At 38.1% G+C, this 11,580-nt stretch overlaps 1 protein-coding gene across 2 annotated transcripts in view; it reads left to right on the forward strand.

The window, feature by feature from the left end:
• bard1 (BRCA1 associated RING domain 1) overlaps positions 1–8,189 on the forward strand; it is a 38,544-nt gene extending 30,355 nt beyond the window's left edge. For both annotated transcript variants that reach the window (XM_006802349.3, XM_006802350.3), the window contains exons 9-11: positions 1,821–1,913; positions 5,965–6,062; positions 7,343–8,189. In XM_006802349.3, the coding sequence (XP_006802412.2) occupies positions 1,821–1,913; positions 5,965–6,062; positions 7,343–7,690 (539 nt within the window). In that variant the 3' untranslated portion in view covers positions 7,691–8,189. The remainder of the gene's footprint in view (positions 1–1,820; positions 1,914–5,964; positions 6,063–7,342) is intronic.
• The last annotated feature ends 3,391 nt before the right edge of the window (positions 8,190–11,580 follow it).

The raw sequence follows: 11,580 nt of genomic DNA on the forward strand, positions 1-11,580 counted from the left end.
TGCCAAGCACTTCTACGTGCAGTCAAAATATATATCTGAAGGATAAATTCCAGGCTGAACCTCCTGAGTTATTCAGTAACTAAAAGGTTGTCTCTTGGCCTCATCCAAACATTTACTAAAGATTACATAATGCGGCTACTTCATCAACCTTAGAGATGGTTCACAATCCCAAATGGTCCTTTTGCTACTGAGCCAAGCTTCATAGGCTTTACTATCTAACACAAATCCATTTTATTGTAAAAGCCAACGTCAGGTGCTTGAGCATTATCACTCGTGAAGGTTCAACAGTAACTAACAAACACTTTTAGAGCTGTATACATCATTGTGATACAGCAGCTCCTTCACTGCTGCATAGTTTATAGCTGAAAGAACACAAGAGAACAAAAGTAATTGAAATCATTCCTCATAAAATGTTTGGAGGTACTGTCAGAGTGATGAATACTCACTAATGAAAAACACAAGTGTGTCTCACAATTCTCCCTCATCTGACCTGAGGGCTGAGAGTAGGAGCTTCCAATGAACATTTCTCACATTTTGAACTGAAGCCTGCAAATCCACCAAATTCATGGTCAGTGCACAATGTAAAAAGGTTTCACCCTGGAGATATAATTATGTTCATTTTGAATTTTTCAACTGTGCTCAATTGTTGATTGAAGAGGCAATAAGCTTGTATTTAATTTTTAATTAACTGTAATTATGTGTCCCTTTCTTTTATACAATAAACTAACGCTTGGCCTATTGTGTTACCATGAAGTGTTTGACAGGTTTTCAGTAAGCTTACTTTTCACCCACTCAAAGTAAGGGACATTAGGGAAGTGTTGGGCAGTGACTAACCTGGAAAGAAAACGATTTCATCCATTTGCGTTTGTGTTGCTAAATCAAAATCACAGATTTTTTTTCCTTTAATGCATAATTACATTGGTTTTACCCTTTTACAAATGATGTCATAAAAGATTCACATGTAAATGGCTCTGTCTTATAAAATGCATAACATGCCTACATGTAGTATAAAATTTATTGTATAATCTATAATACTGTTTGGGGAGGAAATGCTGGAAGGCAAAGTGGAAAAACACACTGTCAAAAAGAAAGTGGAGAGGGGACAGATGTTAATAATTTTTCACATTTTCTGATATTTTTTCCCTTAAAGGTAGTGCTGAACTCATGAAAACTGACATAATAAATGTGTCAAAAAAACAAAAAGTTTAGAGATAAACTTGAGCTGAGATGAAAAACACTATACTGTTTAAGATAAACTCTCTGTAGTTATATTTTGTTTGTCTCTTTAGATGTGTCAAAAAATCTGTCAAACATATTTGCTAAATTTTTTTAGACCTATTGTAGACAGGGATTGGATTATTAAAGTGTTTTTGTTTGTTTTGTTTTTTTTTTAACCAATGGACCAATATGCAAAAACAGAATGGTCAGCTTAGAATTTGGCACAAACAAAAGCTGTAAAGCAGCATACAATGCTACTACTGCACATTCACCTAATGTGTATATAATAGATAATGTTCTTTCTTTCTCTCATCCCCTCGAGGAAAAGCAAAAGCAATGGTTTTTGTCTTAAGACACTAAGGCGAATAACTGTGTGTATATATAAAGATACAAGATGTATAAAATATGGAAAACGTGATATATAAACATGTATGAAAGGCCAAATTGCCAAACATTTAGAATTTCACTATTGCAAAGCCCCTGAATTAAACTACACACTGACTGCCTCCTTTCAGATACATTGGTACAAAATTACCAAAATTTGTGTCACAGGCAAAATGTGGACCCAAATGGACTGGTGTGTGTCTGTTTTCTTTTTCCAGTGAGTCACATTGTGGTGCCGGAAGGGCAAATGCCCACCACCTACTCCACCCTCATGGGTCTTCTTGCTGGCTGCTGGATTGTTAGATACAAATGTAAGTACAGAGAAGGCTTTGATTTAGTCTTTAATTCCTTAATTCACATTAATTCATTTAATGTGTAAGTGTCACTGTTGGAAAATGAATCAAGAATTGTGAATTAAATATTTTTAGATTTACTGATGTCATGACTCTGTATAAAACAAATGAATAAATTGTTCTGTGATCTTCTAGCTCCGACAGCTCTAATAGCATTAGAATTTAATATGTTGAAAAGTCTTGGACATTTAGAGTAGTATCATTATAATTTAGCAAAAGCAATGTAATTACAGTTACTAAATCTGTCCTGTTATATATTGCTTTTAATAAAAAGTTCAGTATTGACTGGGCTTCTTGCCCAAAAATAGAAAGAACTTTAATTTGCTTTAGTTTCCTCACATGCTCCACCATTACATTTGTACATTGTAAGTTTTGTTTGCAATATACTTAAATACCTTTAATCCAGAAGTAAGTGCCAGATGGCTATTTGTGCTGAGTGGCAAAATTACATCTAAATATTTATATACCGTACCTGATAAATATAGGTCTTTCAGAGAGTTTCTAGATATAGAAACAGTATTTCCATTTACATAGAAGTTATGTTTCTTGTAGTTGCTCAGCTTGCTCAGGTTCCCTAGTTAGTCATTTATCTCCCAAAAGTACAGCACAAATGTTGGTAGCACGCCCTCTGCTTACCTTACAAGACAGCAGAAATACTGAGGTTGCTGATTGCAAGGGAATCCATTCTAATCGGCTTTAACCTATAAGCCTGCAGCAGTAAGGTCACTGCTACAAGCATGATTCATCCAGTCACCTGCTGAGTACTTTTTTTTAATTGCCTGCCCTTTCTTAACATTTCCAAGGAAGACTTCCCAGATGCTTCAACAGAGAAAAAACAAAACAAAACAATTTGAGATAACAGATTAGCCTCCTGCTCAGTCTCAGAGAACATTTTAACAGTGGTGTTTGTTTGAAACAGTGGGCTGTTTGTGACTTTCCATAGGACTGTTTTAGATAATATTTTTATGCGGCTACATTAAGGGACATGTAAACCATTAAAATTGCTGATGTGTTACTTAGTGCTACAATATTATGGTGTTAACTTCTCTCATTTTGGAAACTTTTAAGAGAATTATACTGTTTTGGGTTTTTTTGGGAAAAGTCCAAATATAATATACAGGATTTTTTTTTCATGCACAACATCTGGTCTCTATGGGAAGATTTAAAGAACATTTCGCAACAAGCAGTTTTCATATCAGATTGTTTGTGCCTGTTGCTCTGTGTGCACACAACTCCTTATGTCTGACGGCCAAGTGAAGTAGGTGGGAATCAATATATCACAAGGCCACAATATGACTAGTGCTAAAAAGTTGGTCAACTCTTTTTTTCCTTTTTACCAAAATAAATACCTTGCAAAAAATTTCCTATTCTTGGCTAGTCTCTCTGGTATCCTTGGACTAAGTCAGCAAGCATATGTTCAGAGACAATCAGCTTCACAGGAAGCAGAAAGAGACAGTCAAAGAGTTTTCTGGCACCTTGGCATGCCCTTGACTGTTGTATGTGTGGGAATGTGTGAGTGTTACAATACAGTGCTGTGTATTCCTATTTCTGTCTCTGCCAGTAAGCCAGTTCAACGTTGAATGTGTGTAGTTGTGTCACTGTAACGTTTTGAGTGTTTGGACCATATTTATCCCCCCTCCCCTTTTCTTTTCTCCACACAGGCTGAGCACTTGACACTTCTTGTTTCCCTTGTGACAGTCACTGTGGCATCCTATCTGTTTCTTTTCCTTGTGTATGTGAGCACACACAAGGAGCTGCATTTTCACTGTCACCTGACTTTGTATGCCATCCCTGTCAGCTAAGCCGAGCCCCGGCTTACTTCTTTATCAGACTTGTTTCAGTGCATTGCATTTTGATTGAAATGCACAGTCTCTGTGTGCCTAACAAGGTTATATTCCAACTAAAAGCCTTTTATTAGGGTTTCATTTAAAACTAACAGACATGTTCAGAACAGTTGAAATGGTTTTGACCAGCATGGTGGAAACACACTAACGTTTTTGCTAGAGTAAAATGAGACTATTATTTACCTCAATCTAATCTCAATTAGCTCGCTTGTAAACCTTTTTTAAATCTTGCATCCACCCGCTGTGTCTGGCAACCTATAGCTAGAAAATGTCCACTTATTGTTTTTGTTTTTTCATCTTATGTGTTTAAACATTAACATTACAACATTTTTCCATTGCGTATTTCATGAAGACATTTCAATGCACAGTCCCTAGTCATTAGAGTTTACCTATACATAGGTGGCTGAATTTACACAGAAAAGCTAAACTAATAAAGTACATACAGTTTTACTTTTCTTAATGTTACTGAATGCTCTAAGCAATCAGTGCAGCCTGAAAAAAGTACAAAACTTCTTGGGGTCAGCTTTCCTACTTAAAGATATGAGATTGGAAGTGTAGGATGCAGAGTTGCCTGTTAGTATCAATAAAAGCCTACAAAGTCTGGTTGCTTACAGTCTGTTCTCAAGAAAGACTGGTTGGCAGGTCATTCTTTGATCACAAGAACTTTTACAGAACTTAGGTGCACAAAACTAGCATAGGCCACAAGAGCATTTCTGTAGGTCCTGGTGTTCATCATAACGATAAATTACATAACAATGGAGGAAATTCAGGACTTGTGCTATTTTCCCTAGGAGTTGATGTCAGATGTGGAGGTGCTTCTGAAGAGAAAGAGAAAATTTTCAAGTTTGATTAGTATGGCTTCATACTGACTTTTGGTATAATGACCATGAGTGCAATGTTGTATCCTGTCTCACTCCTAAAGCGTCTGTATTGGCCTTTAGAACTTCTTATCCATTCGAAATGCCAATACAATTCTTCTTGTCTCATTATAAGAGGACAAGTTTTTGTCAGCTTTTGTCTTTATAATGAGATCGCAGTAACAGTTTGGTCTCACGGTTAGTCAAGAGGGCTGGTTCATCTTACTGTTCACTCAGTAAGGATGGAGATTGAGATGTTTTATGCTCTCTTTCGGAGTATGATTAACAAATATGCTAATGACTCTAAGAAACTAAGTGCTATCGTCCAGAGAGAGATTAACCCCTGTATCTCTGCCCAACTCTTTAGCGGGGTCCTCCTGAAAGAAGTCTGTAATTAAGGGGGGTGAAGAAATGTTATTACTCCTCACCCCTTGTAATGGTGCTATCACGGTGTACACACACTGATCTGTTCCTGTCACCTTACTTACTCACATATTTGGAAGGTGGAATGTTTGTAAGAGAGAACTTGAGGCAAAGAGTTGTGTATATACCTTGCAAATGTGTCTGTGGAATCGTTTGCATCTCTAACAGTTAGAAGCGTAATGAGAAAACTCAGTGTGTTTGTAATGAAAAAAGGTATTCAAGCCAAGGCGTATGCTGAGGTGTATTTCCTATCTCTCTCTCTTCTCCCCCCCCAGCAAAGTGTCATATTTCCAACCTAATCTAGCTTTAATGTTTAGATATGCCACTTATAAACTGTGGATTTGGGGTTTCTTTTAATATATCCCCAAAATAATGCTCAGTAATAGAACACTTACTGAGAACAGCAGCAGTTTGATCTGTGACATCTTCTGAAGCATTTTTATCTGTGACAGTGAGGGGTCATTAAAATGTGCATGTTTTTGTGTTTTTTCCCTCCCCTTTTATCTGCCTTTACTTTTAAAAAGTTGTCTGCCTTTTTAAGATTTTCTTCCTAAGGATTTTTAACAAAAGCTGTATCTCTAACACAAAAAATGCCTGGATGCTGACTGTCACACGGTTTTATTTTGACTCCGTAAAACCTCAAGAGACAGAAAGAGATGCCGCTCGAATTCTGCTTAATACTTTAAACGGGGGTTGCATCATTAACTCCATCATGCTGTGGGCATCTTTCTCTGTCAACAACGGCAGCTATGCCAATACATGAAATCTTCTTGTGATAAAACAGACTGTCATCCTTAGTGTGCAACACAGCCTTGTCACATTCCCTCAAAGTCAACATAATTAGCTGTAGCTTTAATTTTCTTTGTTCTCTCTCTTTGATGCCAGGGGTGGAGGCATGTCTCCAGGCGGGGAAGTGGGTGCCTGAAGCTGAGCATGAAGCAGGAGAAGGCCCCCTGCGAAGTCGCATCAACAGATGCAGCTTGGTAAGCGAGAAGCACAAAAACAAAGATATGAAATTGATGAATATGCGTTGTTTAAGCTCTCTCTCCTTGGGAAAAATTTGTTTTTCCAGGCAGTGGCATATGGCGATAGTTGATTTTTTTTTTTTTGTCTATATCTGTTTTCTGTCATGAATTATAACATATTTGCTTATTTTAGACACAAATCAATATGAATATAATTAAATTTTTAATCTCTTCAATTCAAATTAGTCTTAATTAAGCTAAGTATTCAAAAAATTTTGTTCTCTCACCCACATGTTTGATTTTGCAGCCAACTGTTTCTGAAAGACAGCAGCTTACCACAAAGCCAAAATTACACTGACATTGTTTCTAACACAACATGAATGACTTACAGTGGCCAAGTCTGTCATGACCTCAGTTTAAAGAAGATATTTTGGCAGGGCTTGAAAATTGCTTTCCCCCAACCAATCAGCATGAAACCCGATGGAGCTTGTGCTGTTTTTAGGGAATGGGGGCACTGCATTGTCAAAGCTAATACTGGCAAAAGACTCTTTAGAAGCTGCATTTGCTTCTAAAGGTGCTTTAGTCTGCTTTGTTCAGATTCATTTGTGCAAAAACAAAAGTCTATGCACTGTATATGTACCTGATAAAGTACATATACAGTAAGGTATTTTCACCATGTTCTGGTCATAACCACAAGGAGACACATGTTCCCCCACTCTTTTATAACTCTTTTTTTTTTCTCTGATGCAAAATAAATGTTCATTCTTGAAAAACAGTAAAAACCATCAATCAAAATCCTAAATAAAGGACATGCAGAAGCAAAAGTAAAACCCTGCCAACGTATAATAAAATAATCTTTCTACTCTAAAGACTTGAGAGTGCTAATTTACAACGCAAAACAGCTGAGTTCCTTGATGCTGTGAATAGAACAGTCTCCAGTGGCCTAATTCACTGCTGCTTTAAACAGTAATGCCAAGTGGTTCAGAGCTTGTCTGGAGAACAGTGCTTATAAAAATGTCTTCTGGCGCTGCAGCAAAGAAATGAACACAAAGCATCCACACAGGCGCTTGCCTAGATTTAGTAGCAAAGACAATTATTTACCATTTATCCTCACCATAAACAAAAGAGAAGACTTTACTCATTCTGCCACTAAGCTCATTTTTTTTAGTTTTTAATGAAGGATGATAATAGAGACGTCTTCTCGACGACAGTTTTAGTTTGGACGAGCCTTGGACTCTTCAAGGGATGAGGCGGTCTTCAAAGTTTTTACTAATGTCTGTTCCTGTCGTATTTCACAGCTTCCACCACTGTTCGATGGATGTTTCTTCTTCCTTCTTGGCTCTTTTAAGACGCCTACCAAAGATGAGCTCACAAAACTACTCCGGGAGGGAGGAGCTCAGCTACTGAACCGGCAACCCAAGCCAGACAGTGATGTGACTCAAACTGTGAATGCCACAGCCTATCATGCCCCGCCAGGGTCCGACCAGGCCCTTTGCACACATTACATCATCTATGACCCTCAAGCCCCTCACAAGCCGTCAGTAGTGAGACGAGGCAAGGTGTGGTCAGCTCCCACCACCTGGGTCATCAATTGCATCACTGCCTTCAGCCTACTCGCTGTACCAGATCCTGAACTATTGGTCTAAATTTGTTAAATAATTATGTTTGCACTAAACAACTTACCCATAAGTATGGCCATAATGTGTATGTATGTCTTGTTGTGACATACATAGTGAGTCATATACAGAATAATAAAACAATAATGTTGCTAATTTTAATGGTCTATACTTACAATGTAAAAATAAAGTACAAATCTGTCTAGAGATAGATGGATAGATATAGATTGTTTTTTCACAAGTCTGATATACAGTATGATTGAACTTTACAATAGAAGATTTGACACTAATTGATGCAAAAAAGTGAGGAAACAAAGTTGTGTTGCACACAAATAAAAATAAATGAAAAATAAAAAGAGGGAAAGAGGTTATATTAGAAAACATGGACATAGCCATTTTAACATAACGGTTTTTCTTTGTTTGCTTTTTGATGTAATTAACAGTTATTGCTGGTTATAATGCTGTATTTAAAAAACAAAAACAAAAAACTCTTGAAATTAACTTTTGTTATTAAAAGTTGTTGATGAAATTATTTCTTTCCTTTATCCAAGTGGCAAGACTTCAGAAATAAACAAATTATTTACCAGCATTTAAAAGATAAAAAGCTTGGGAGCTGTATATATGAATCAAACATGCCAAAGAACAGAGTCTGGATTTACAGATTGGGGTCAGTGATACAGCCTCAAAGTCAATATTTCAAGGAAATGTTCCATTGACCTACTGTCACCGATGACAGACTACCTGATCTGGAGTATGAATCTATTCCTGAAATGAGTAGACAGCACTGTAGTCCAATTGCATACACAGCATCAAATGTAAGCACAAAAGTAGCCTAGGTAGTATTATCCCTGGAGATTTAAATTAAAAGTGTAAAATAACTGATTTATACTTTAGTTTAACAGTAAATGAAACAAATCTGTAACACCTGAAGGCCCCTAAAATTGAAATTAAAAGTGTAAGTTTCTATCTGGGACTCATCTTCAGGTCAAGCTTAACTAGTTGCTTGAAGCATGTAACTGATAAACACATCAGTAATTTCCATCCACATTTGGCTTTTTTGTCATATGGAGTGAGTGCTCCAGCGATGCTTGGTCAAGTCATTTGTTTACATTCGGGTCACACATCACCGGCTGCTTGTATCGCCTCCTCACGTGCCTTCACTGTGTTTTTGCCTCAGGTTATGAAACAAGTTTGTTGTTTTCACCTTTAGCAGGAACATTTTACTTACATATTTTGCAAAGTACTGTTCTTTGTTCAGTCATCTGACACCATCTAACCCCACTCTCAGACACATTATATTGCTAAAAGTATTCCCTCACCCATCCAAATCATTGCATTCAGGTGTTCCAATGACTTCCATGGCCACAGGTGTATAAAATCAAGCACCCCAGCATGCATACTGCTTCTAAGAACATTTGTGAAAGAATGGGTCACTCCCATGAGCTCAGTTAATTCCAGTGTGGTACCATGATAGGATGCCACCTGTGCAACAAGTCCAGTGGTGAAATTTCCTCACTTCTAAATATTCCACAGTCAACTGTTAGTGGTATTCTAGCAAAGCAGAAGTCACTGAGAATGGCGGAATCTTGAAGTGATGGGCTACGTAAAGTCATGGAATGAGGTTAGCAGATGCTGAGGTGCATAGTGTGCAGAAGTCACCAACTTTCTGCAGAGTCGATCGCTACAGACCTCCAAACGTCATGTGTCCTTCAAATTAACTCAAGAACAGTTTACAGAGAGCTTCAACGAATGGGTTTCCATGGCCAAGCAGCTGAATCCAAGCCTTACATCACTAAGTCCAATGTAAAGCATCGGATGAAGTGGTGTAAAGCACACTGCTACTATACGAGTCTGGGTACTGACTGCATTGTGCCAAGTATAAAGTTTGGTGGAGTTGCTTTTCATTGGTTGGGCTTGGTCTCAGTGGAAGGAACGCTTCAGCATACCAAGACATGTTGGACAATTTTGTGCTCAAAACTTTATGAGAACAGTTTGGGGATGATTCTTTCCTTTTCCAGCATGACTGCACACCGGTGCACAAAGCAAGGTCCATGAAGACATGGATCAGCGAGTTTGTTGTGGAAGAACTTGACTGGCCTAACCTCAACCCAACAAAACACCTTTGGGATGAATTAGAATGGAGACTGTAGCCAGGCCTTCTCGTCCAACATCAGTGTCTAAAGGAATAGTCAAAAATTCTCATAAAGGCACTCCTAAACCTGCCTTCCTAGAAGAGTTGAAGCTGTTGTAGCTGCAACGGGTGGGCCGACATCATATTAAAAGTGTGGATTAAGAATGGAATGTCGCTCAAGTTCAAATGTGTGTTAAGGCAGATGAACAAATCTTTTTTTGGCAATATGGTGTATCTGTTCTTGTGTCATTGTGTGTACTATGGGAAGTAAACATAATGCGTCACTTGTTTATCGTGTCAAAATTTATATTAGTATTGTAACTGGTAAGATATGGCATGGCCCTTTACAGCTTCAGTCTATGTAGTTTGCACAAAATACAGTAACTGTTTAGAAATGATAACTAGGCTTCTTGACACGTCTGATTGCGTCAGCCTACTGAATTGCAGTGGAGGTTTTTCACCTTCATTGCAGGTTCAGTAAGCTAGCTCCGATGCCTCTCACCTCTTTGATGTCCATAAGCTCTTCCCGGGGAAACTCAAAGGCATCTCTGGACTACATTGTAATATATAATCCCTCCAAAGTGTACTGGCCCTGCACAAGCATTCTCATCAAGTCTGCCTTGCCTTGAAAACCTCCACAGGGAGGCGTCCAGGAAAAATCCTAATGAGATGCCACAAAACTCCTTTACTGACTGACCTTTTAATGTGAAGGAGCAGCAGTTCTTCTCCAGACTTCTCACCCAATCTAAAAGAATGAGCCCAGAATCCAAATAAGTGATGTTGGAATATAGATTGACTAAAATTAGATTGAATTAGATTGTAATTTGCTCCCTCTTCACAACAACACTCCAGTGCAACATAGACATCACTGCAGATGCAACAACCTCATTGTAAGCCTTTTCATCTTTTTCACACCATTCGAGTTCAGATTGTGGCGTTCTTTTTTTCCTATTGTGTTGAACTGAAATCATTTGGTTGTCTTCTGCCTTCTTTTTTAGAGTGGAAATGCATTCCGTAATATGTAGGGCTTTACCAGGAAGAGACAATTATCTAATTGAAGATATCTGTTTGATACAATAGCAGACTGTGCTCCTAGAGAAAGATTGATGGAAATTCAATACTAAGTGTAGAACGGGAAAACAAAGCAATTAATTGTTCCGTCACAGTGCTGGCACTTACTGTGAAGAAAAAGGAAAACTTTTGCAGGTATGTGTGCTTTAAGAGTTCTTCTGCTGGCCATCTCCCAAGATGCCATTTTCAACAGGATTAGTCAGGGATGCACCTAATTGCTATTGATTGCTATGTGCTGCATAAAATTGCTTCCCTTTTCTTGTCCACGGTGGGAGGTGGGAGAAGGCAATTAGCAGTGCGGACGAGATAGAAGCCCAGACTGACTTGTAATGAAATGGAATGGAGGAATAAACCGGTGAGTAATGCCCTTGAACTTGGGGAGCATTACAAAACCATTAAGCACCAGTATCTTCTTATTCTACCCCTCACATGACCACGAGCCAGGAAATATTGTGCTTGCATTTATTCTGAAATGCTCTGTTTATATACACCATTACTAAGAGTTTGTCTGTGTCCCTCTTTTTAGGCGCATGTACCTGAATTTAAACAGACTTGTACTGCAGCATCCTCTTGGCTTATATTGAATTTGCACCTGTCATTGATTTAAGAACCAAAAAAGGCTGTGCTGTGCATTTTGCAGAGGAGAAATGCACATTTGTTTTTTGTTTTTTTAGAAGTTCATGTTGTGTTTTCGTGCCATCCGAAGTGATTTTGTGTC

This window comes from Neolamprologus brichardi, chromosome 16 (genome assembly GCF_056152115.1).
Source record: "Neolamprologus brichardi isolate AB-2024 chromosome 16, ASM5615211v1, whole genome shotgun sequence".
NCBI lineage: Eukaryota > Metazoa > Chordata > Actinopteri > Cichliformes > Cichlidae > Neolamprologus > Neolamprologus brichardi.